At 38.8% G+C, this 26,568-nt stretch overlaps 1 protein-coding gene across 7 annotated transcripts in view; it reads right to left on the reverse strand.

Moving 5' to 3' along the window:
* The window catches only part of ORC3 (origin recognition complex subunit 3), a 66,381-nt gene that overhangs the window by 6,822 nt on the left and 32,991 nt on the right, over window positions 1-26,568 (reverse strand). For 5 of the 7 annotated variants that reach the window (XM_036871485.1, XM_036871489.1, XM_036871486.1 and 2 more), the window contains 6 exons: window positions 26,113-26,192; window positions 11,896-12,029; window positions 9,069-9,151; window positions 8,033-8,133; window positions 3,960-4,101; window positions 2,221-2,337 (listed from right to left, as the gene is read on the reverse strand). In XM_036871485.1, coding sequence (XP_036727380.1) covers window positions 2,221-2,337; window positions 3,960-4,101; window positions 8,033-8,133; window positions 9,069-9,151; window positions 11,896-12,029; window positions 26,113-26,192 — 657 coding nt within the window. The remainder of the gene's footprint in view (window positions 1-2,220; window positions 2,338-3,959; window positions 4,102-8,032; window positions 8,134-9,068; window positions 9,152-11,895; window positions 12,030-26,112; window positions 26,193-26,568) is intronic. The other 2 variants (XM_036871488.1, XM_036871484.1) reach the window with 1 other exon arrangement.

Below are 26,568 nucleotides of genomic sequence, written 5' to 3' on the forward strand. Positions count from 1 at the left end.
GAGTCTCAAAACTACATTGATGATCACTATAAATAAGTACACAAAAACAGAAATATAGATCAATGGTACAGGATAGAAAGCCCAGAGGTAAACCCACCCACATATGGTCACCTAATTTACGACAAAGGAGGCAAGAACATACAAGAGGCTGAAGACAGCCTCTTCAATAAGTGGTGCTAGGAAAACTGGACAGCTACATGCAAAAGAATGAAATTAGAACACTCCCTAACACCATACACAAAAATAAACTCCAAATGGATTAAAGACCTAAATGTAAGACCAGACACTATAAAACTCTTAGAGGAAAATATAGGAAAAACACTCTTTGACATAAACCACAGCAAGGTCTTTTTTGACCCACCTCCTAGAGTAATGGAAATAAAAACAAAAATAAACAAATGGGACCTAATGAAACTTCAAAGCTTTTGCACAGCAAAGGAAACCATAAACAAGACAAAAAGACAACCCTCAGAATGGGAGAAAATATTTGCAAATGAAACAACAGACAAAGGATTAATCTCCAAAATATACAAACAGCTCATGGAGCTCAATATCAAAAAAACAAACAATCCAATTAAAAAATGGGTGGAAGACCTAAATAGACATTTCACCGAAGAAGACATACAGATGGCCAAGAGGCACACGAAAAGATGCTCAACATCACTAATTATTAGAGAAATGCAAATCAAAACTACAATGAGATATCACCTCACACCAGTCAGAATGGCCATCATCAAAAAATCTACAAACAATAAATGCTGGAGAGGGTGTGAAGAAAAGGGAACCCTCTTGCACTGTTAGTGGGAATGTAAATTGATACAGCCACAATGGAGAACAGTATGGAGGTTCCTTAAAAAACTAAAAATAGAACTACCATACGATCCAGCAATCCCACTACTGGGCATATACCCTGAGAAAACCATAAATCAAAAAGAGTCACGTACCACAATGTTCATTGCAGCACTATTTACCACAGCCAGGACATGGAAGCAACCTAAGTGTCCATCGACAGATGAATGGATAAAGAAGATGTGGCATATATATACAATGGAATATTACTCAGCCATAAAAAGAAACGAAATTGAGTTATTTGTAGTGAGGTGGGTGGACCTAGAGTCTGTCACACAGAGTGAAGTCAGAAAGAGGAAAACAAATACCATATGCTAACACGTATATATGGAATCTAAAAAAAAACAATGGTTCTGAAGAACCTAGCGGCAGGACAGGAATAAAGACACAGATGTAGAGAATAGACTTGAGGACACGGGGAGGGGGAAGGGTAAGCTGGGACGAAGTGAGAGAGTGGCATGGACATATATACGCTACCAAATGTAAGATAGCTAGTGGGAAGCAGCCGCATAGCACAGGGAGATCAGCTCTGTGCTCTGTGACCACCTAGAGGGGTGGGATAGGGAGGGTGGGAGGGAGACGCAAGAGGGAGGAGATATGGGGATATATGTATATGTATAGCTGATTCACTTTGTTGTACAACAGAAACTAACACAGTATTGTGAAGCAATTACGCTCCAATAAAGATCTATTAAAAATAAATAAAGTATTGTGCTCTCTGCATAAGAAAAAAAAAATTAAAAGATAATGGAATGGTTTCTGAATAATCTTATATTTCAGAGAACTAAGAAATGTGCAGAGAAAAACAGGAAGCAAAACTATTCAAAGTTGAAGAGCAAAGGATGCCCTGTATCCTCTACTCCAACCTCCATCTCCCAGGAAAATGCCTATTTTTCTTGGAAGCAGCCAATTATGCATATTTTTAAATGGTGACATTTGTCAAATAGGGCCTTTAACAGAGTTAACTTTTGTGTAGTTATTCCAATATTTTCTTTTCTTTTATGCAATAAGGGAAATGCTAGTTAATAATGTACTTCTTTATTCTGTGGAATAACGGAACTGACCTAAACTGTTCAGCTTTTGCTAAACATACTAAAATGTACTTATTTTGACCTGGCATGGATGCAGAATTGGCTCGGTTGAAGGTGTGGGATCAGAGTGCAGGGGTTTGTGTGGGACTGTTGAGCAGTTAGCAGTTAGCTGCTTTTCTGGAGAAACTTGCCAGGTGATTTATAATGCTTTCCAAACCAAAGACAGGGCATTGAAAAAATAAGAGATGAGTTTCAAAGTACCAAAAGTACAAAAACATTCCAGGAAAGTTGTCATGGATGGTTAGACACATAGACAGCTTGCTCTTTCCCCCTGACCTACCTCCGACCAGTCCACAAGGTTGATTAGCCTGCTGCACTCCAGGTGCAGTTTATATGCTATGCAGATGTCTGGGGCAACATTTGGAATACAACCTTCTTCACTTCTCAGTGCTTCATTCTAAAAATAACAGTAAACTAAGATAACTACCTTTCAGAAATGATGAGGAACAAAATCAGACATTAATTAACCTGCTAACCTGAACTTAGTAAGCCAGTAAGTGGAGTCTTTGGTTTCCTTTATTTTGTGAGTTGCACCTACTCTCCAATAGTTAGCTGGTTGTTTAGGATGAGGTCTTGGTCAAAATCCCTCTAGCTCCTAATCACTAGATGAATACAGCCAGGATCAGAAGACAAGCATATTCTTCATTTTCATCATAAATTATTAATTTTTTTCATTTTAATCATACATTATTCATTATTGAGACTTTCATGCATTTCTGGTTTCCATAAAAGTTTATGGAATTTTGTGGATTTTCAAAAAAATGCCACTTCCAACATTTGTAATTACATGAATTCTAGCAATTACTATACTGTATTAATAAATACCAACACACCACTACCAGGGATATAAATTATCTCTCAAAGAAGACTACTGTCAACACTGCAGATCCTAACCTCTACAAAACCATCAGTGTTTTTTCAACCTATGTGAAAATGATGGTTCTTATTAAGAAACAAAATCTCTCTCAAACATACACATGGGAATTATATCCTTCCCAAAACTGCTGAAATCGCACCAGTTCTCTTCTGTGACTTACTACTAGCCAAAAAGATTATGTAAAGAGTTTTAATTTGTGGTTTATATAATAAAAATAATTGATATTTTGTGCCTTAAATATGAAATTATTCAAGTACCCCACTACCACCATCATTGAAAAATCACTGATTTACATCTTCCTACTCAGTATTCTCTTGTAAGGCTTAGCATGTTTGTGTGCCATTTTGGACAGGAAACCAATACATCAGAACTCTCTTCATAGGTTTTATGGAGTCACTTCTTAAGTATCCTCTGTTGCAAGATTTCTAGGTGTTTAACTGAGTTGATAACTTATTAACAAATTAACAATTTAATATTAAGTTAGCAAATTATCAAGAAATTACTTTGTATGTAACTGAAATATAGCTTACTGAGCTGTTTAAAACGATCACGTTACCTGGTCATAAGAAAGTTAGTTTTAAAAATTCTGAACTGTCTTGAACTCTCCGTTTAAAGAACAACTTGGAACTGGCAAATGTGTCTGGAGTTTAGCAGTTTTATCCCTGGCATATTGCTGGCTGTCCTCTATACTCAGCTCTGGAGATAATCTCAGAGCAGATCTTTCTTTGGTTTAAAATCCAAGATTAAATTCCTTCTTTTTTTTTGCATCAGAAACAATCATTTGGATCTTTTAAGTAATTTCATTGGGCCATATGGTTTGACCTATTATCTGCTGTTATGTCTGTAAGAAACCTTTCCTTTATTTTCAAGAGTAGTAGCATTATTCTCAAGTCTTAGTGCCTATGATCTGGTTTTATCACATGAAGAAGAAGACAATTACGCATGATCAAAAGTTGGCAGTGTTAGTTCATTGGCTTAGAAAAAGCCCTCTAAAAATCTAAAGAATTTTTAAAAATATCTGAAAGAGGTGCAACCCTGAGCTGCCAGTTCCCTGCTCATTAGAACTGCAAATTTACAATATTTTTGTGATACATAAAGCCTGGTGTGTGAACTAAATAGTCAGAGAAATGACTGCTTCTTACCTTGAGGTAATAATATGGGTTGTTGAGTGCGGTATGGAGGGCGATCCGCGGGGCAGCGTTCAGGTGCTGGCGAAGGGTGTGGGCAGCACTGAAGTACAGCACCTCATGCAGAGGCTGTGTCTCTGGAAGCAGGAGGTATTCTCTGAAACCACCAAAGTCAGGTATCAGCTTTTAGGTAAGCACAGGTCTATTTTCAATAAACCACTTTTGTCAGTCCTCTGTAGAGCGCTGAGCAACTTACTGAAAAAGCAAAATCAACAATAGCCAAAACCAACCAAATATCAAATCCAGTGCAGCCGCACTCAGAATTCTACCTCTCCATGTAATATTGTTTAAAACTTTGACTCTCTGGTGTACAAGAAACTATATTTTAGTTCTGATTTAAATTTCTAGGAACAAATGTATATAAATTACATTTCTGCTCAAAATCTTTTTTTTTTTAAACGTCTTTATTGGAGTATAATTGTTTTACAATGGTGTGTTAGTTTCTGCTTTAATACAAAGTGAATCAGCTATACATATACATATGTCCCCATATCTCTTCCCTCTTGCGTCTCCCTCCCAACCTCCCTATCCCACCCCTCCAGGTGGTGACAAAGCACCGAGCCGATCTTCCTATGCTATGTGCCTGCTTCCCACTTTGCTCAAAATATTTAAGGTAGAATTTCTTAAAGTATAAATGAATACTTTCTTAAATTACTTAGGAAACAGAGGTATCCATAGTCCTTATCATAGCAAACATTCAACTCCTGGCAGTGTTAGACACAGGCCTCAGACCTGGAATTAAGAGTTCAGGAAATTCTTTTTTGATCACAGAAATATCTCTCATAGAAGTAATATAGGTAAAGTTTTTTATGTGTTAGACTTCCTCCTTACTTTATAGGCAGAAAAGGCTAAATTTTAGCTTCAGAATATTAAAAACAAGGAAATCATTTATCATTAAAATTTCAATTATTAAAAAAATACCACTGTAACTTGGGATTCTTCTGTCTTATTTATGAGCTAGATAATAAACCAATTTTAATGAAATCTGAACTTAAAAAATAAAGCATTAAAAATTTCATCTGAATATATAATGAGCCTATCAGCTGGTATGAGCCGTGACGGCCGTGGTTCCTGGGTGGCCTAGAGGGTAGCAAACTGGAAGGGAGAAGCTCTGGCACCCATAACCCAAAGACAGATTAATAAGTCACTAACTTGATTAAAGCAGTTAACTCACATGCCTTCATAAATATTTCTGGGGCTTAGTTAGTCCTGGGCCTAAAGTATTTTGGTCACATGACAGATTTGTATCAGCTCCCTTTCCCACCGGTGCAGGCAGAACCAAGCAGCTCCCTCAGCCCAGCCACGGGGGAAATTACTCTGCTTCCTGGTGTCCTGGCTTTCTTCCCTCCTGGAGAGGATACCAGGGCCGAGAAAAATCCCACCACACCTGCTCCACCCATGTGGTCTGGCTCTGAGGAAGAGAGGACGCAGAGAGGGCATGAGCCGTGTCCCTCACTCCCCACCATCTCCGTCCTTCCCGCCTCAAGAGCTCCTGGCCCCCTGCTCATTTAGCTTCCAGATGCTGCTCCTTCTTCAGGGTCATTGGAATAAAGCCCGTGTGCAAAGAGCATTATGATTCTGACTTGGCCCTAAGAACCAGCATTCTATACCTCAAGTACTGCTAACATCTGACTCGAGATTAAGCTATTTAGCTGTAGTCTCAGGAATGGTTTCTGTGATGCCAGCTGCCTCCCTGGATGGCCGGCTACCCATTTGTAATTTCTGAGCATAAACTTTTCCTATCCCAACCTCAGGCTGTTTTCTCCCCAATCATTATACATAATGGTCATTAAAAGATCACATTGGAGTCCTTGCTCTGTAATAAGGACTGGAAGTCTAACAAGGCAACCAGATAAGAGTCAGTTTCAGAAAAAGTTTTGTCTCATATTTGTCCTCCTCTCCCTTTTTAACATCTTTATTTAATTTTCAGAGATTCAGATAATTCTCAAGGTAAAAGTCCTTGTTAGATATCCTCAAAGAACCTCCAGAGTCTAAATACTTACCTGTATTTTGTTTCCACTGGGCTATGTTAGTTGAAAAATACTGACAAAACATCATCATACATTAGAATTTTTATCCAACTCCAAATCTGGAGGCTGGCGCGGACATCAGCAGTGAGTCTGGCACCGGAGCTCTGCATGATGCTCAGTTTAGACTCAGAGCGGAGTCCACAAGCAGAAGAGCCGGTGGTCTGGGTGAGCTGGTAGGACCACTTAGTATCCACAAGGGCTACAAAGTTGAAGCTTGTATTTTGGTGAAAACAGTAACTTAGAAAGTGGCAACTTATTCTCATTTCTCAGTAGTTTCAGCAAGAGCTGCTCATGGTGTACGGGGAACTCTACTTCCTGGAGTCGGTTGCTTATAGTTATCTTTCAAGGACCTCTTTTCTCCAGAACTCCAAGCTCTGTTCAGATATCTGTGGTGTGGTCTTTGGGGACAGTGCGGGGAGAGAGAGCGGGCCTTCTGAAAGATGTCAGCAGACTGGGACTAACTATGTGACTTTCCAAAAGTCATAGCCTCTCTCTGGGCTTTAGCTGCCACATGACTCCTCAGGTCCCATTTAGCTCTAACATGCTACAGTCATAATCTCTTCCCTGCTGGGATACTCAATCTTGGTAAAGATAGTAAATCCTGGCATGGAAATTTTTGTGATTTCACAATACAACGCATTTCAATCATGCCCACCCAGCTTTATTTCAGTAACTGCTCAGGAAGGTGAAAAGTCAGGCATATTAGGTCAAAGATCATAAAAGGGAAATGGTTGGTTGGTTTCAGAGCCTACAATTTGGGATTTGTGGGAATGCAGAAAGGAACATGACATTTGACCTATAAATTATGCCAAATTACACTGTAAAATCATTTTTAGCAACTACAATGGTCACAACTTGGTAAAAGGGAAAAACCAGGAACTTGGGGCTAGAAACTACAAGAACAGGAAGGCCCAGTAGGGCAAGGTTAATTCTCTGAGTTTTCCAAGGTCATTTCTAGCCAGTAGGTCACTTTTATGTGACCCATTTCTCTCACTTTAACCTTCTTCTTATCATACTTGGTTGACTGTTTCGACCCCTGTCCTGACATCAGTAATTTCTCCCCCAGCGACCAGGAAAAATGACTCTGCCCCAAAACTGTCCTGGAAAATGGAACTCTTCATTTTCAAGAAGGACAGGCAATTTATCAGAAAACCACTCTTTGTCTTCAATAACTGAGCTGCTTTTTTTTTTTAGTACTTGATTCTAGTCAGTGCCTAGCCTGCTGCTGAGTTTCAACTGCCATTAAAAAACAGAATAAGCAATGACAAAGAACAGTTTTTTCCCTATTTAACTATTAAATCATTTTATTTTTCAGACCTCTCATTTTTTTCCTATATGGCATGTCCCACCTGCAGGTTAGGTATGTGATTTTAAAGAGCTACACAGAGCTGGCTTTTGGGAAATCCAAATATCAGAATGATCTGGGTTTCCCAAGAAAGGAATCACCTTAAAATACAGGTAGGACTGGTGGACTTCTAGACTGACTCTGAGTGCCCTGCTCACCATGCGTCTGTGCTGCCACGATCCTGAGTTGCACTGGTATCCCTCAGAATTAGAAACCCTTTACTCAGGATAAAATAGGGTTATTACAGCTGGGCTGGGCTGTTTTCTGGGTTTGGCCCAGATCCAGCATACTCTGAGCAAAGACAGAGCAAGGATTAAGTGTAATGCAAACACTCTGCTACTAGGGGGAAAACGCTCACTTTTCTGTTTCCTGTTCTGTTTCCATCCCCACCCCCGCCCAGGCCTAAAGAACTAGATCAAATTTAAACCTGCGTTCTTGAACTGGCAGTAAAAGAAAGAACCAAGCCATCTGCTGAGCCACCTTAATAAGGATGGGAAAGGAACAGAAGTTACAAGTCTGCGCTGGACGGAGGGCCTCGGGGAGCAAAAAGCCTAATCCAGAAGTGTCCCGGACTGGCTGCGGACAGCTGTCACACCAGTGCGATTTGGGCCAATAGCCTGATTTTTAGCTCTGGAGAGCAACAACGGACTCACCTCACCAGACTGTCGATGAAGCTCACAAGTTGTTCTCTGAGGACTTCAAACTTGGTCTGCCTCTTACTTGTTCTTCTTAACTCCTTCATTTCCAGTAATGACTATGGATGGAAGAACATACCTTTTCTGGTGATTCTGAGACAGAAAGCCCCTCAGAGGGCAGCTCTGTTGCTCAGGCAGAGGCAGCTGATGCCCTTTCCATACGACAGAATGTACAGAGAAAGAACCAGATCAAAAGGGGTTGTGTTTATCTTTTATTTTTCAGGACTGGGAAGAATCTCTCCTCCTAGATATTTTGCTTCAAAAAATACCAAGTGACTTTTCAGGGAAAGAGGAGAAGGGCAGTTTACGTCGTTACTAAGTTATAGGGCAGAGTGCTCCCGAGCCACAACCCATTAATTCATTTGAGAAAAGGACTTCCAAGAAGAAGAGAAAACGCTTGCTCTTTGCCATGCTAACAGAATAGATTCCACATGCTTTGTTTTGCTTAGATTGATATTTTATTCTACGTTTATCATAACTTGGTATCATGGTTTACAGAAGGTTCTTTACTTTGACAACCAAGATCCTTTGTGAGTTACAAAGTCTGCTAAAGTTAGAACTATCTGAAAAAGGCTATACTAGACACACTGTGGCTCAATTTCCACTCTATACTCAATATGCATTTCTTTAAAAAATCAAGAAAAGTATCTAAAACTAAAGAGTCTCTTCTGAACCTCTCAATTTGATCAAACTGACAAACAAATACATCAGATAAATCATCAGATTCCTTTTTGCAACCAGGTTCCCATTTTCCCTTATTACTAGTTAATTCTCTTTCTCTCTGAGACTATCGGAACAGTTTCCACCGACTTCTACACGGAGAATGAGGATAGCAGTGGGATAAACAGGATGTTCAATTTATAAGTGAGTTACAAAGTCTGCTTTGTTCCTAGTTGTGGTTTAAAAATGAAAACAAAAACATGCAGGCAGAGCTAATCTAGAGCACACGGGAGCATCAAGGGATGTGGCTGGAAGGATAAGGAAGTGATCTGACCTTCTGAAGATGATAGAGGTCTGTCTTCTGAAGTCCCTTTGACTGTGACTCAGAAGTATCTTCTTCTTCTTCTTTGGCTTCTGCTTTTAATACAAAACCAACATACAGCAGCTTGGGTAAATCCATTTAAGAGAACAAACATTTCTACTACTCCAAGGGAAATAAAATTTCATCTATTTTTTTTTTTTTAATGTGGCAGGGGATAAAGGTTCCCTCACATAAATGATTTCTTCCAGAAGCTGAAGGTCAATAAATATTACATAAGTTATGCTGCAGAGAGGTCTTCAAAGAAACCAGCTACTGAATTTTAAAAATGTGACCAACAGTGAGAACAAAACAAAATACACACAAATCCCCTCAAACCAACAGAAAAAAAATCTCCAAATCTTTGTGCTGTTATAAATAGTTTTTAAAAAACGAACAAACTTAAATTATGGTCCTTTGATTAGGCCATGATTGATGTAAACAATACAAACCTACACCCTGGTAAACTTGGCCTGGATCTTCCCATTCACTATATTTGACATGCTATTTAAGTCTGAAGTGGGTAGTGCATAAAAGTTTTGAAATAATTTACTGAAATACAAACTGCATCATGGTTCTTTAGCAAAGGAAACAGAAAACCGTATCTGGTAAAAGGTGTAGTTGTGTTTCCAGAGAACATGAGGTTCTAACAGCCTCTCCCTGGTGCAGGGCAGGTTTTAGGAACCTCACACTCACATGGCTTATTTGGCCAAACCTAAGACAGGAAGATGCAGCCGGAGAATCTGCCTTGTTCTCGAAGAATAAATTTCTTTTTAGCTATTGATAAATCTTGGTTAAAGAAAGATATGATTTAAGGTTAAAATATCTAATAAATTCTCTGTCCCATTTCATTAACATGTAGCAGAGCCTTAAAAATAAATCTGATATGACACTCTGGCCTACTTAACCCTCCAAATGTAATTTTAAACCTAAACTGTAATGTGTAATAACTGTCAAGGAACTAGAGATAGCATACAGTCAAACTGTACGCTTGTCCAATATGGGAGGGTGGGGTTAATTTCACTTTATTATTAATAATGTGCCACTTGTGAAAATAGAAAATTACATTTATTCAAGACACTGGTTTTGCTTCAACTTACAAAATTCTTTATTCTTCAGACTGTTAATCATCTTAATTACCAACCTTCCCATTTCTAAAAGCTGCGTTCCTTTATTTAATATTAGCACATCACAGGATTTGTTCACTAGCTTATGTTACATGAAATCTAATTAAAATTATTATAATATCTGCAGTTTCATTTTACAAAAATCCCTGAGTCCGATTTTGTAAAAGATTGAAATTTACCTAATTTATCTTATATTCTTCTAAGTCTTTTACCCTGTTTATATCCTTAAGGGCGGCCCCTCACTGTCCCAGTGACCCTAATTAGGTGGCGACTGTGAATCGGTGAGAAAAATCAATGAGCTGGTGATTAAGAAAGAGGTGGGCTCCAGGCTGGGTACTACCCTAGCTAGCTACGAGATCTCAGGCAAGCTCCTTCCTCTTCCTGGGCTTTAGTTTCTGTTGCAGCTGGACTCAATAATCTCTATGATACCAATTTCCAGCCCTTTAAAATGTTTATGATTTGAAAACGGTTCGGCTCACTTGTCCTGCAAATGCACCACAGAGCAATAATGCCTGCGCGTGATCTGGAGGGAGCCCCTGGTACCATGGGGTGGCACTTCCTCACGCTCATGCCCCTCCAGTCAAGCAGGCTGGCTCTTTCATCTTGCACTGGCTCAGCACTCATGGGGCCTAGTGCTGCAGCTATGGAGAGAGAGGGAGGGGTTCAGCAAAAGTAGTTTCCTAAATCCAAAGGATTTAAAGACAAAGGGACACTTGCCAAACACAGAAAAGACTGATACGGACATTCCAAGTGCAATGTTTTCACCATGCCATGGTTCGATCCGTGTGCTTATACACCAAGTTGCCTCTTTTCCCCAGACCCCATTAAAAATTTCCCTAAATAGGGGAAATTAAGAAGTGCACAGTCATTTTGCTTGTTTTACTGAAAGAATACTATACGTTGGTGCTAGAAACAGAGCAAGGGATGAGCCCATGAAAAGTTAAACATCAGTATCAATCCACGGAGCCCCCTCAGACCAAATAAGTCCTGGAGCATGAGAGTGCTGAACAGGCTACCTGTGCACAAGCGGGCACCCAGCGTTCGGCAAACGTAACGAATCCTGTGCAGGTCATGCAAGGTAAAGGAAACTGTGCCCTCCAGCACTGAGGAATGCCAGGCTGCCGCAGTTCATTGAGGACTGAAAGATTCAAGCTTTGTAAACCTGATTAAAGCAAACCTCATGCATATTTTGGTAATCAGCATACCAATGAGCCTCACTGCTGTGAAAGCAGTTCACAGCTATTAATTTTCAGGCTTACAAATAATTTATGCAGTGTTTTTGAAATCTATAAAGAACTTGATGAAATGCTTAAGAAAAACATCTAAAAGGAGTCCTTAATTATGATGCCCTGCTACTCTCTCCAATCTTTTTGATTTCTTTTTGCTGCCCTTTTTGTTTTCTCCCCTAAGGTAAGTCCTCAAAACTGTCCATCTGGAGAAAGAAATTTTTTCCTGCCCATTTGATAGTTTTCATTGTTTAAACCAAATCTGGAAGAGAACCATTTGGCTTAGTTGTGGTTGTCACGTTGTGCTATTCTGAGGCTTGGTATACTGACTGATCACAAACTACGTTACCTCTTCATCTCTCAACACATCAGAACGTGGGGTTTTCCATGTTATTTTATAGTTAAATGACTGTCAAAGCCAGTAGAATTGGCCAGCTATTATATTCTCACCATCGAGGCTCTGAAACTGGGCCAGGAACTCCTCTATTCTCTTTGCTGTGTTGCCAAAATGCTTTTCAGAAGAGGACTTAAAAACCTTGAAACATTTCTGAAGCATGGCCATCAGTTCATCCTTTGCCAACATCCTAGAACAGAATCAGTGACAGGAGATGTAATATAACTGGAAAATTCATATACTTAAAAAACACTGTCTACATTTTAAATGTTTCTGGTCAGAAGAAGATGGTGTAAAATGCTTCATTGGTAGCTACCAACTTTTTTGGGGGAGACTTTCCTCAATGTATGTGATATTCAGAAGTATTCAGAAGAGTTCTCATGATAAAGCTCAACTTGGAAAGTTTACAATCTGGGTTCATGGCCTGGCTCTGGCACTTACTATGTTTGTAATATAGAACACTTCACTAAACATCTTTGATCTTTGGCTTCCTTGCCTGTAAGATGGAAATAGGAACTCACCTATTTCACAAGGCAGATGGAAGCTTAAGAATTCAATAAGAAGATGCATTTGAATGAAGACTCTAGCACAGTGCTTACCACACAGCAGGCATTTAAGGTTAGTTTCCCTTTCCTTCAGATCTAAAGGTAAATAAGAGACAAGAAACGTCTGCTGAGGGTATAACACTCATGCTAAATGAAACCTTGTTTGAAATGACCAAAAAAGTATTATCAGTGATTTCTTTATTATTTTAGCTAGGCTTTATGTCTTCTATGGGCTTTGTTAACACCAATCAGTAAATCCACTGAACTTTAAAACTAGTAGGCAATTCTGCTTGTTCTATATAGCATAGGTAGAATGACTGTGTAATTCCTTCAAGGCCACAGAGGAAATCTTTGTTAGACATGGAGAATGAACACAGATATTCTAAATTTAAGATCCTGTTTTCAGGGTCATTACTTATAGGATCTCTCCCCTAAGATCATATTCAGTAACAGATGAAAGTACAATGATTAAAAGTTCTTACATTAATCATGAAAGAAAACAATCAGCCAAACCCAGAATATGGGTCATTCTGTAAGAAAACTATCTTATGTTTGACATTTTTCATAGTAAAAAATTTGGGGAAAATACTATTATTACTCAGGGGAAAAAAATGAAGCTAAGTACTTAGACTATGATTACCTCAAAATTAAGCTGGTTACTTCAACTAAAATTTAAACCCAAACAAAAAAAAAAAAAACAAAAAAAAAACCCAGAACAAAAACAAACGAAGAAAACACTCATACAACCAATAAATATAGAAACTGGCAGGGGTGGACAAAACGTAAACTCTTCCCTAGTTTTAAGAATATAAAATCTTCTCTTCCTCTTTCTACAACAATGAAATAATTATCCAAAGTGTAATCTTTATCTGTGAATGAAAGGCAGCTAACAAACAGGTCAAAGATAACCAAGCCAACACATTTAATTCTTGATTACATTTGAGATTATTTAAAATTTCTGGCTTTCTATTGCCCAGATGGAGTCAAACTATTAAGAGAAGAGAGTTGGGGCTTCCCTGGTGGCGCAGTGGTTGAGAATCTGCCTGCCAATGCAGGGGACACGGGTTCGAGCCCTGGTCTGGGAGGATCCCACATGCCGCGGAGCAACTGGGCCCGTGAGCCACAATTGCTGAGCCTGTGCGTCTGGAGCCTGTGCTCCGCAACAAGAGAGGCCGCGATAGTGAGAGGCCCGCGCGCTGCGATGAAGAGTGGCCCCCGATTGCCGCAACTGGAGAAAGCCCTCGCACAGAAACGAAGACCCAACACAGCCATAAATAAATAAAAATAAATAAATAAATAAAAATTTAAAAAAAAAAAAAAAAGAGAGAAGAGAGTTAACTCAAAGTCACATACGGTTGAACAATCTGTCATACCCGAACTTTAGCCCTACTCAGCCTAGATCAGCATTTCCAGGCTCCAAGGAATCCCAGGCACTGGCTTGCTGTAAGGGCAGAGGCTGAGGAAACGCCAGAGGAGGTCTAACCCGCAAGAGCAGCCCCCTGAGGACCAGCTCCCCAGGCCACAGGCAGCCACACCTCACATCTCTTTGCAGCTTACAGAATTGAATAGTGAGGAGGGCAAAGCCCAGCCTATTATTCATTTTCAGGATGCAATAGAAAATGGCATCATGTCATATAATTTTGAAATCTAACTTTACTAGTCATAATGTTTAATGTGGCATTTGATTGGAAGGGGTAGCTCTTTCATCTCAGGTATAAACTTCCAGGGATTCAGACAGTTATTACTCTTTTTATTCTTAGCCAAAGACTATGTTCTTATTGTTTCCAGAGTAACAAAAGACCATATACGTTCCCAAGTACTCTCAGGTTTAATATAAAGCAAGACTTGAAGTAAGGCTGATTAGGGCAAATAATGTGAACAACCCAATAAAGTCATTAATTAAAAATTTTCAATTAAATTATATATATTTACACAAAGAACTAACACAGATGCCTATCATCACTATTATTCAGCATCATTCTAGAATCTATTCTACAACAAGAAAAAAGAAGCAAGTGGTACAAACATCAGAAAGGGAGATGAAATTTATTATTTGCACAGGATACAACGGTAAGGTTAGGAAGTCTAAGAAAGCTACAGAAGTATTAAAGAGTGTAAAAGGGTGGGTACATATAAGGCAAATACATATGTGTGTGTACATGTACACACACGTCAATACCTTACATTTACATGTAATCAATATCTTAACATTAAACTATGGAAAAAAGAGCATGTTCAAAATGGCAACAAAAACTATAGAATATTACGACAAACGTGTAAGACATAGCAAAAAAATGAAAGCCCTGAATAGACATTTTAAGTTCTAACTCTCAATACTGTAAAGATATAAATTCACTCCAAATTAATCCAAAATTTAACACTTTTTGAAACAAAATTCCAGTGGGCATTTTTTAAAAGCCCCAAAAAAATCACTATGAAATTAATCTGGAAAAATAATTGTTCCTAAAACAGAGGAACAAAGTGTGTATACTTGAGTGTATGTAGTGAGTGGCACTATTAATATATCAAAAGGTATACGCTACAGTGATTAAAATCAGATTTTACTTTGTATAGGAATAGACAGGACGATAGAAGGAAATAAGAGTCTAGAAAGAGATGAAGGTACATATGAGAATTTGGTACATGACACAAAGGTACCACTTCAAATCAGTGGGGAAGAGACGTGGAGTATTGGAAATAACTAGTTTGAAAAAAACAGATCATTACCTCAATATATTTCAGAAAGAATAAAAATGTTGGGGAGGGGAAAGAACCAGTCCATCAATCAAGAACTACTAGAAGAAAGAAAGAAAACTATTTAAGTCTGATAACATCCAGCATCAGCAAGAGTACAGGGAAATAAATATTGATACATTGTTGGTGCAAGTGTACAATAGTGTTTATATTTTAGACTCAGAAAGTCTATGTATTTATTTTGTGGAAATAAATATACTAACGTGCAAACACAAACTCACCCTCGGTGATTACTGTTTGTAACAACAGAGAATTAGAAACAACCTAAACATATATCAAACAAGGGACTAATTAAATAAAGTGTTAGACTTTCAAAACAAGGGATACTACATAGTGGGGATAAATAATGAAGTAATACAAGTGATGACAGCTAATATTTCTACACACAGGTATGTATACCAGGCGTCATTTGATCTCCACAACACTGTATGATGAGATACTATTATTATTCCCATGTTAAGAGATGAGAAAACAGAGGCACAGAAGACTCAAGTAACTTGCCCAGAGTCTGGTTGGCAAAGCTGGGATTTGAACCCAGTCTGGCTGGGCACCCGTGCTCTTACCAATGATCTTATAGTCCATCTCAAGACACAATGTCCATGGTAGAATATTAGGAGCAAAACAAATAACTACCATGACAAAAATCAATCAGACAAATCCAAAAAACAAAAAAAATGCAAATTGTGGAACACTGTATAGTATGATTTAATATATGTTTGTGCCTGAAAAAAAAAATCTGAAAGTACAAACTGCCAACAGTGGATGACTGGCTTTCAAAGTTATATAACACAAGGGGTAATGTCAGAAAAGTACTGTTATGTTTTCATTTAGATTACTGTTAGAGTGACTCCAGCAAGCACTTTGGACAAACCACACCTAACTGAACAAAATTAACTAAAAATGACTAAAAAATAAAAATTAATTTTATCCCCCCAAAGTTTGTTACATATAGCAGCCCAAATAGAAAATTAAGGATTGAGGGACTTTCCTGGTGGCACAGTGGTTAAGAATCCACCTGCCAATGGAAGGGACACGGGTTCGAGCCCTGGCCCGGGAAGATCCCACATGACGCGGAGCCTGCGCTCTAGAGCCCGCGAGCTGCAACTACTGAGCCCATGTGCCACAACTGGTGGAGCCTGCATGCCTAGAGCCCGTGCTCCACAACAAGAGAAGCCACCGCAATGAGAAGCCCGCGCACCGCAAGGAAGAGTAGCCCCCACTCGCCTCAACTAGAGAAAGCCCATGAGCAGCAACGAAGACTGAACGCAGCCAAAAAGAAGAAAATTAGGATTGAGTCTAGCCACCAGACCAGCATTTTTCAAACTGAGTTTTCAAAATGGGTTTCAACCATTATTTAGTCAAGAAACCATTCATTCATTCATTCAGTCAGTCATTCAATAAACATCTACTGAATACTTACTAATACCAGGCATGGTTCTGGGCATTTAAGATACAACTCAGTGAATCAAAAAACCCTGTCCTCATGAAACTGACATTCTAGCTGGGCTGGGGGGTGGTGCAGAGATAACAAACACTATCTTATATTACTATATATATGTTAAAAATTGGTATTATGGAAAAATATTGAGCAGTTAGAGGGGAGGGTTTGAGGGCAGGTAGGTTTCAATTTTAAAAGTTATTAGGCCTCATTGAGAAGATGACATTTGATCAAACATGTGAAGGAGGTAAGAGAGCCATACAAGAATGTAGGAGAAGAGCTTTTCCTGAGAGAAAACAATGCATGCAAAGGCCCTACGGTGGGTGTATGTCTGGCCTATTCAAAAAAAACAAGGAGGCTGAGGTTACATAAGTGGAAGTCGAGACCGAGTGGTAGGCAATGAAATCAGAGAGAAGGAATGAAGGGCTAGATCATGTATGGTCATTGTATAGACGGTGGTTTTACCCTGAGTGAAAACGGGAGTTTTGAGCAAAGGAGTGACATTATCTGATATATTTTAAAAGGATTATTTTGACTGCTATTTTGAGAAAAACCTGTAAGGGAGCATACGTGGAAGCAAGGAAGCCAGTTAGGAGGTGATGGCAATAATCCAGATGAGAGGTGACGGTGCCTTGGACAATGGTGGTACCAGTGAGGGAAGGTGGCAAGAAGAGGTTTGGTTCTTGAAATATTTTGAAGGCAGAACCCAAGTTTTTGGCTTTGAACAATTGGAAGGATAGGGAGACTGCAGGAAGATTCTAGGTTTCAGGGGAAGATCAGGCATTCAATTTTGAACATGTTAACCATGAGCTGTATATCAGATATCCAAGTGGAGGTGTAAACAGGTAGATGGACATAAGAGTCTGGCACTCAGGAGAAAAGTGTGGGCTCTTGATTAAGCCCTGGGGCACTGTAATGTTAGGATGTCAGGGAGAAGAGAAATTACCAAAGAAGACTGAGGGGGAGGAGCGTGCACTGAGGTAAGAGGAAAACCAAGAGACTCTAGGCCCTAGAAGTCATTAAGGAAGCAGTGATGAACTGTGTTAGATGCTGATAATAGGTTAATGCAAATGAAGACAGAATTGATCATTAGAAACATTTAGCAACATGAGGGTCACTGGTGACCTTGATCGAAGTATACTGCTAGAGTGGAAAAACCAAATCAGCTAAAGAGAGAATGAGAGGAGAGAAACTGGAGATAGTGTGACAATGCTTTCAAATTTTGGTGGATTCCATCTACCATTTACTTTAAAAGAAGTAGAATAAAATTGAAAAGTAAATACAGTTGTCCCTCGATATCTATGCGGGATCGGTTCCAGGACCCCTGAAGATACAAATATCCGAGGATGCTCAAGTCCCTTATATTAAATGGCATAATATTTGCACATAACCTACGCATATCCTCCCAGATACTTTAAATCATCTCTAGATTACTTATAATATCTAATACAGTGTAAATGCTATGCACATAATTGCAAATACAATATAAATACTATGTAAATAGTTGCCAGTGCGTAGCAAATTCACACGCTTTTTTTTCTACTTTTTAGAACTTCTTGGAATTTTTTTTTTTTTTTAATATTTTCAATCTATGGTTGGTTGAATCCATGGATGTGGAACCTGCAGATACAGAGAACAAACTGTATCAAAGTCTAAAAGTTTGAAAGCCAGCACACTGGACTACTTTAAAGAGAAAGGAAAAACAAACGCATCTAAGACACGTCTCATTAATGCTGAAAAAGCTATTTATCTTTAACCAACTTGATTAAGTGATTATATCACTTTTGCATAAATGGTTCAAAACAGACTGTGATACTTCATGTGTTGAAAGCTTTATAGGTTGTTATTTTTAAAAAAAGTTTCCTTAACTAAGACAGAAAGAGAATCATTTAGCAACCATTTAAAAGCAATCATCCTGCAGGGCAATGCGTAATGCGTGTTCTGCTTCATCATGCAGAAAGGCAACAATTTCTGGTTAAGTACTGATTATATAAACGTATGATTGAGAACCGGCTAGAAGGAGAAACTGGCCAATCCACGGCTAATGCAAAGATCTTCCGAATAATGAGTTCTCAAGTTCTAAACAGATACTACCAGTATAAAACAGCTTCAAAAAATATTCAAATATTCAAAGACTCAAACCTGCAAATATATCAATAAAGACTAGAAGAAAGCAAAACAAAAAGGCTTACAAAAAAAACATTCACAGAGATTGTCTTCTTCCAAGACAATACAACAAAGTAATCACATATGATCCTAACAAGTGAAACAGAAACCAAAAATATGCATAATTCCTTTTAACCTTGATATTTCATATTAGACGTCACTTCCTCCAAGAAACTGCTCGACCTCCCAAACAGAGGTTAACTGTCCAGTCTATTAGTTCCTTAGTGCCCTAGACCTCACCCAGCACAGCACTTATTACTCTGTATTCTACCTGCCTGTCTACTTATCCACCTTAATCTCCCACTTGGCCAAAATTCAGTGTGGGTAAGGACCCACACTGTGTCATCTTTGTCATCAGTCAGTGACTCCACGTACCAAGTATTAAAAAAACATTTTTTTAATGGATGAACAAGGCAATGGCCATGCAATGAAAAATAATTTCATGACCTAATGTGAAGAATAATTTCTCTATTTTCAAATTGGCTCATGTAGGGGAGCACCTGGAAGTCACGGGGCCCTTTGTGGAACACCATGTTCTTTTCAGTATGTCAAAATGAATCAAGTTAACTCTACCATATGGTTAGAGACAACTTTAGCAACATAAAATATACACCTATTTTATTGATGTACTACAAAAGTACAACCCTGAGTTCAGAAGAAATAAAGTTGTCAAACTCAGTTTGATCAGCAATTTCTGATTTTTTTAAATTAATATTTCTTAGCTACCTGTTCATTTTACTAGCAGAAAAGTGGCAGTACACACTAAATTTTTAATAAAGAAAAACAAAATACAAATGCAGATCTTGTTTCTGTTTATTGAGATAAAAACCATTGTTCACTATTAGCAGTGGAATACCTTAGTCTAGTTTTGGAACTAATTTGAGATCAACTGCCTAAAGCCATCAGTTTCTTTTTCTTTGATGGCTTCATTTTTTTCCCTCAATTTTTTGTACTCCATTTTTATTCCCCTTTATTGTCTACAACAGCGTTTCTCAAAGTGTGGTCCCTGGACCACCTGTCCAAATGTGCTGAAGTGCTTCTTAAATGCAGATTCCTGCTGACCACCACACCCAAGTGCCCAGCAGTCAGATTCAGAATCTTTGGGGGGAGGGTAGAAATCTACATGTTTAATACCTCAACTGATTCTTATGTACACTAAAGTCTGAAAACCATTACTCCAAAAACAGTGCCACTCAGCATCTTCTGCTTTAAAATGAGCTTCAACAATTCAGTTGTTTGATTTTACCACCAGCACACAAAAAACTGTGGAGGGCCTGATATGATGCAAATTCAGGATTAGCAATCTCTGTTCTAAAAGAAATCATATTTTAGTGGTGCAGTCTCATATAGCTTCCGCATGGATAAATCTTGATCATCAAAAGTTAGATTATTGGGACTTCCCTGGTGGTCCAGTGGGTAAGACTCTGCACTCCCAATGCAGGGGGCCCGGGTTCGTTTCCTGGTCGGGGAACTAGATCCTGCACGCATGCTGCAACTAAGAGTCCACATGCCACAACTAAGAGATCCCACATGCCTCAACTAAGACCCAGCACAGCCAAAATAAGTAAATAAATACGTAAATAAATAAATATTTTAAAAAAAAAAAGTTAGATTATTGCTATTTAGGAAGCACCTCATATACTGTGGAGCTGCGTCATTTTTCATAACAAGATTTTTAATATCATCAAAATTTGATCTGCAAAGTCAGGAAACAATGCATTATTTAGACTCTAAATCTCTAGCTTCTTTGAACTAAGCTAAAGTGATCAAATGTTAATATTATTACTTGAGTCATGTTTTTTTAACTCAATGAAAGCTGAGCTGACCTGCTAATATATTACTGTTTAACTCAAAAGCCTTATTCAGAAATTAGAATAATCTCTTTCAGCCTAAAGTAAATTCCCTCAGCTATCACTCAACTTCAATTTACAAATGTGTTTCTATGGCAAGCTCATAAGGTTGCACTTGGGATAAGCAGACCAGACACTGTGGCTCCTTTCATGTACATGCCTGCACACTGTGCCAAGATGACTAGTGTCCAGAGGGGAGGGGGTGTGAGGCCACAGAAGCTTGCTCTGCTGCCCCATTTTAAAATTTTGGGTACGCTCTCATCATGGACTACTGGCCACAAACCCATATAAATTTCTTTTTATACTACCTCTCGAATAATTGGAATAGGGCTGAAAAACTGACTGAACTTTGAAGATTCGGATTTAAATTCCAGCTCTGCCAACTGCAGAAAAGTCACTCAACGGTTCTGGCTTTGGTTTCCTTATTGGGGAAAAACAATGGGATAACTCTAGATGAGGGATTTTCAGTTGACGGGGTGGGGGGCACAGTAAGTTCTCCTAAGAAGAGGGGCAGACTTTTCATTACCCCCAATCTAAGAACCACTGCTGTGGCGCTCCACCGGTACTGCTGGCAGAGGGCAGTGTGCTTCAGTCCAGCTGAGCTCTCATGGGCCTATAAGTTGAGGACTTTATGATTTATGTCAACCCATAAAACCTTATTACTGAAGCATGTTTTTTCGAATTTTAAAAATTCTTTGTCTAGTGTTGGATTTTTAGGTGGCTGTCTAGAAATTTTCTCCAATAGAAAGGTAAATTTTTCCTCTTAATGTCTTTCATACCTGACCAGGAAAAGCCACTCACCCAGCTCAATGCTCGGTTAGCATAATTTTTACCACTTTCTGTTCCCAAATGGTGTTTTAACTTAAACATACCCTTATTTAAAGACACACAGTTGAGTGAAAATTAACCAACTCATATCCTGTAAAAGAATGTGGTCTTCATGCTCCAAGAGTTGACTGAGAGAGTAAAGGTTATGGAAGACATGCAGAACCATTGTACTCATGTCAGATTATGACATATTATAAATGCATGCTCTCATGCCATGGTGCAACTGAGCCCACACGCCACAACTACTGAGCCCACGTGCCTCAACTAGAGAGCCTGCGTGAGGCAAACTACAAAGCCCACACGCTCTGGAACCCACACGCCACAACTACAGAGCCCAAGTACCCTGGAACCCATGCGCCACAAGTAGAGAGAGAAAACCCGCACACCACAGCTAGAGAGAAGCCCGCATGCCGCAACAGAAAGAGCCCGCATGCCGCAATGAAGACCTGACGCAGCCAAAAAAAAAAAAAAGTTAAAAAAAAAAAATGCATGCTCTCCACACATCAGTGTCTGCTGCCTACATTTTAAAATAACTGTGATATAAAATTCTATAGGTTTTTTTCCACTCATGAATACTTGACATTTTTCAACATTATTACAAGTTCCTTGTAAGTATTTCTTAACTGAGATATAATTGACATATAACACATTAGTTACTGGTATACAATTCAATATATGTATATTTTGTGAAATGATCTCCACAATAAGTCTAGTTAACACCTGTCAACTCATGTAGTTACAATTTTTTTTTCTTTTGATGAGAACTTTTAAGATCTACTCTCTTAGCAACTCTCAAATACACGATACAATATTATTGACTATAGTCACCCTCCTGTACATTACATTCCCAGGGTTTCTTTATTTTACAACTGGAAGTCTGTACCTTTTGACCACCACCAATTTTGCACCCCCCCCCCACCTCTGGCAACCACCAATCTGTCCTCTGTATCTATGAGTTCGGTGTTATGGCAGGATTTCCTTCTTTTTATTTCTGAATAATACACACACACATACACACACACACACATCTTCCTTATCCATTCACCCACTGATGGACACTTAGGTTGATTCCATGTGTTGGCTATTGTAAACAATGTTGTAATAAACACAGGGGTACAGATATCCTTTTGAGTCAGTGCTTTTGTTTCCTTCTGATAAATACCCAGAAGTGGGATTGCCGGGTCATAAAGTAGCTCTATTTTTAATTTTTTGAGGAACCTCCACACTGTCTTCCATAGCGGCTGCACCAATTTACATTCTGACCAACTGGGTACAAGGGTTCCCTTTTCTCCACACCCTCATCAACACTTGCTTTTTTGTTTGTTTTAAATAAATTTATTTATTTATTTATTTTTGCCTGCGTTGGGTCTTCGTTGTTGGGTCTTCGTTGCTGCGCACGGGCTTTCTCTAGTTGTGGCGAGCGAGGGCTTCTCCTCGTTGTGGTGCACGGGCTTTTCACTGCAGTAGCTTCTCGTTTCGGAGCTTGGGCTCTAGGCACGCGGGCTTCAGTAGTTGCGGCACATGGGCTCAGTAGCTGTGGCTCGCACACCCTAGAGCGCAGGCTCAGTAGCTGTGGTGCACGGGCTTAGTTGCTCCGCGGCATGTGGGATCTTCCCGGACCAGGGCTTGAACCCGTGTCCCCTGCATTGGCAGGCAGATTCTTAACCACTGCGCCACCAGGGAAATCCAACACTTGTTATTTCTTGTCTTTTTGATGATAGCCATTCTAACAGGCAATATCTTATTGTGGTTTTGATTTGCATTTCCTTGATGATTAATGATGTTTAGCACCTTCTCATGTACCTGTTGGCCATCTGTATGTCCTCTTTGGAGAAATGTCTATTCATATCCTCTGCTCATTTTTTCATCAGATTTTTTTTTCTATTGTGTTGCATGAGTTCTCTATATAATTTAGATATTAACCCCTCATCAGATATATGATTTACAAATATTTTCTCCCATTCTGTAGGATGCCTTTTCATTTTGTTGATGGTTTCCTTAACTGTGCAGAAGCTTTTTAGTTTGATGTAGTCCCACTTGTTTACTTTTGCTTTTTTGCCTTTGCTTTTGGTGTCAAAGCCAAAAAACCACTGCCAAGACCAATGTCAAGGAGCTTACCACTTATGTTTTCTTCTAGTTTTATGATTTCAACTCTGTGTTCAAGTCTTTAATCCATTTTGAGTTGATTTTTATGTATGGTGGAATATAGTGGTCCAGTTTTCCCAACACCATTTATTGAAGACTGTCCTTTCCCCATTGTATATTCTTGGCTCCTGTGTCATAAATTAATTGCCCATGTAAACATGGGTTTACTTCTGGGTCCTCTATTCTGTTCCATTCATCTATGTGTCTGTTTTCACGCCAATATCATACTGTTTTGATTACTATAGCTCTGTAATGTAGTCTGAAATCAGGAAGCATGATGCCTCCACCTGTGTTCTTCCTCGAAACTGTTTTGGTTCTTCAGGGTCTTCTGTGGTTCCACACAAATGATAGGAATTAAGTACTTTTTAATGGTCAAAAAATATTTCAACAAGTAGATCTATGGTTATTTAAACATGTCAGTTTCCAGATAAAATGGATTCTTCAAGAGAAATATTGCTATTAAAGTACTTAACAAAAAGTTCAAATTAGAAATGTTACTAGACTACGTTTCTAACAGTACCTTAGTTTTTCTTTCCAAAGTAACATTCAGTGATCATTTTAACCTTATTTTCTCTTATGACTTCAATTATTTGACGACAGATGACAAGAATGTCTGGTTTCCTAAATTCAGATGTTTCCTACTTAGACTGCCTAAACTGATGAGTGTCCCTGACTTTTTCTCCACATCTAATCTGTACAAAGGGGAAAAGAAGAATTCCAGTTTGGAGGTTGCCAGATTCCTTTCTCTCTTGTAGTTCCCAGACTCTTGCCTGCCCTTGCTGTAGCAGCTATTGTATATTTGATCCTTAGTGTTTTTAATATTCCTATGTTTCTGACCTCAGCTTAGCAAAATGACTGAAACTTTGCTTTCTGTTCATTGTTTCTGCTTTACTCAGATCCCCACATCCCTATTTTAGAGCTTAGCAAAGTACAGTGGAAAGTATGACAGCTTTGAAGTCAGACCTGGATTAGAATCCTAGTTCCATCAACAACTATGAGATCTCAGGCAAATCACTTAAACCCTATCTATGCTTCAGGTTCCTCAGCTGTAAAGTGTGGCTAACAGTGTCTGCCACAAATGTGCACTGAGTATTAGACTCAGTACTACTCAGGAAAATGCACTGAAAGTGCCCAACACAGCGTGGCACACAGCAAGCCTTCATAAACCCTGGTTACTACTGTTCAACAGTGCATACCATTACTGTTATTGCTCACATTTCCTTACCCTAATTTGGAACTGGCATTCTTGACCCCTGACTTGAACCCCAAGATTGCCAGTGCCAGGGAGATGCAGAAGGAGAAGAACAAGTCCCTCCCTGACAAAGAAATCTACAAATTTGGAAATACCCAACTGGAAAAGGAAGGCAATTACTAATCACGAAGGTTAAAGAGGAAACCCAGCAAGAATCAACTGGGTGTTTGAGATAAGTATGTTGACTTGAACAGAAAACAAAAGAAGTCTCAGAAACATTCCAGTTGAAGTATATAAATACATAGAAATCTGTTATTGGCATTTAAAAAAATGAAATAAAACATAGCTTTTCAGTGGCAATCTAGTTTCCATGAGGAGTTATTTTTCCAGATAGCATAAAATTAGTTTCCTATCTTAAGCTGCACCTGCTAGATTACTAACATTTGTATTATTAAGTCTCCGGACTTAAAGTGCTTTTAATGTGAATTTTCCTCCTACTGTGCCCATCTGTTCTTTTCTTGTGGGCCCAGGGGAAGCCAAGACTTAATAAATGTTCAGTTCTCAGACTTCTTTATGATATTTTCATATAAGCATTGATATCCACTGAAGAAAATTATAAGACTGTGTTCAGAAACTTAACTCCACTTGATTTCCCTTTTCTCACTAGCCAAGTGGTCATTATTTTTATGAAACACTAAGAAGTCACCATACATATAAGAAGTAAAGCCAAGGAAAACAAATAATTATAACTTTAAAAGGTAAATGTGTCAGGGATAATAAGTGATCTTTGATATCTGATAACACCAAGATATCTTATTTATTCATACAATATTAGACAAATAATTTATGACTTAGCCAATATTAAATGAATGTGGATAGAGCCAGCTCAGGTGGGAGAAGGCATCAGGGCCACTGCCCACTGGTAGCTGCTCCTCATCAAGGTCAGCCATGGCCTCCTTCACAGGATGCACTTCACCCAGTGATGCTGCTCCTCTGCCCAACCAGGTCAGGGCCATGTGAGCTTGCTTTCCATGACCACCTTTCCTACCATGACAGCAAGCTGGCTGGATGGGAATGATCCATACCTAAGTTCTCCCTGTGTCGTGTCAATATTTCACTAAATAAACACTCATTTTACTTAAAAAATCAGAAGTTCAAAAACAAGGTAAAACCAGCAAAGAAATGGATGGTTGCTACATTAAAAACACTATAAGCTACAAACATAAATTCAAGACATATACAAATATTAGCTACAACATGGCTACTTACGAAACTCCTTGGCAGGCAGAGTTCTGGAGGCAGGTGTTACTTATTGGCAGGCTTAGAGCAGACAAAAAAGGAAAAAAACAAACTACCTCAGCAGCTGCAAAGCCGATGCATACTCCTCTGAATCCAGTATGTTCTTTTCTAAACACGTGCAGTACAGCTCTCTGATCTGGAAGTGAATAGCACACTTGTGAGGAATCAAAAGTGATCTCCTAAGTTTGCACACTACGTTTGGAAAAATCATAAATGGTCAAGTCAAAAAAAATAATGTTATTAAAAACAGCCACTTTCTGTAGATGACAACAGACTTGGCATATATCACATGGATCAGGCATTTACATAAAACACCATTCATATGAAAGCAAAATGAGACCATATTGGGATTGGCTGATATCACCGGTCACTTTGCAATAAGAAAATTATTAAAATGATGATGTGATTACTAAAAAGGTTTAATGGCAGAAAATGTCTTATAAACAAGTCATTCTTACGTATTTATATTTGTTCTCTAAACCTTTGAGTTAAGGATGCAAAGATTTAGGAAT

The sequence above is a fragment of the Balaenoptera musculus genome, chromosome 12 (assembly GCF_009873245.2).
Source record: "Balaenoptera musculus isolate JJ_BM4_2016_0621 chromosome 12, mBalMus1.pri.v3, whole genome shotgun sequence".
Classification (NCBI taxonomy): Eukaryota; Metazoa; Chordata; class Mammalia; order Artiodactyla; family Balaenopteridae; genus Balaenoptera; species Balaenoptera musculus.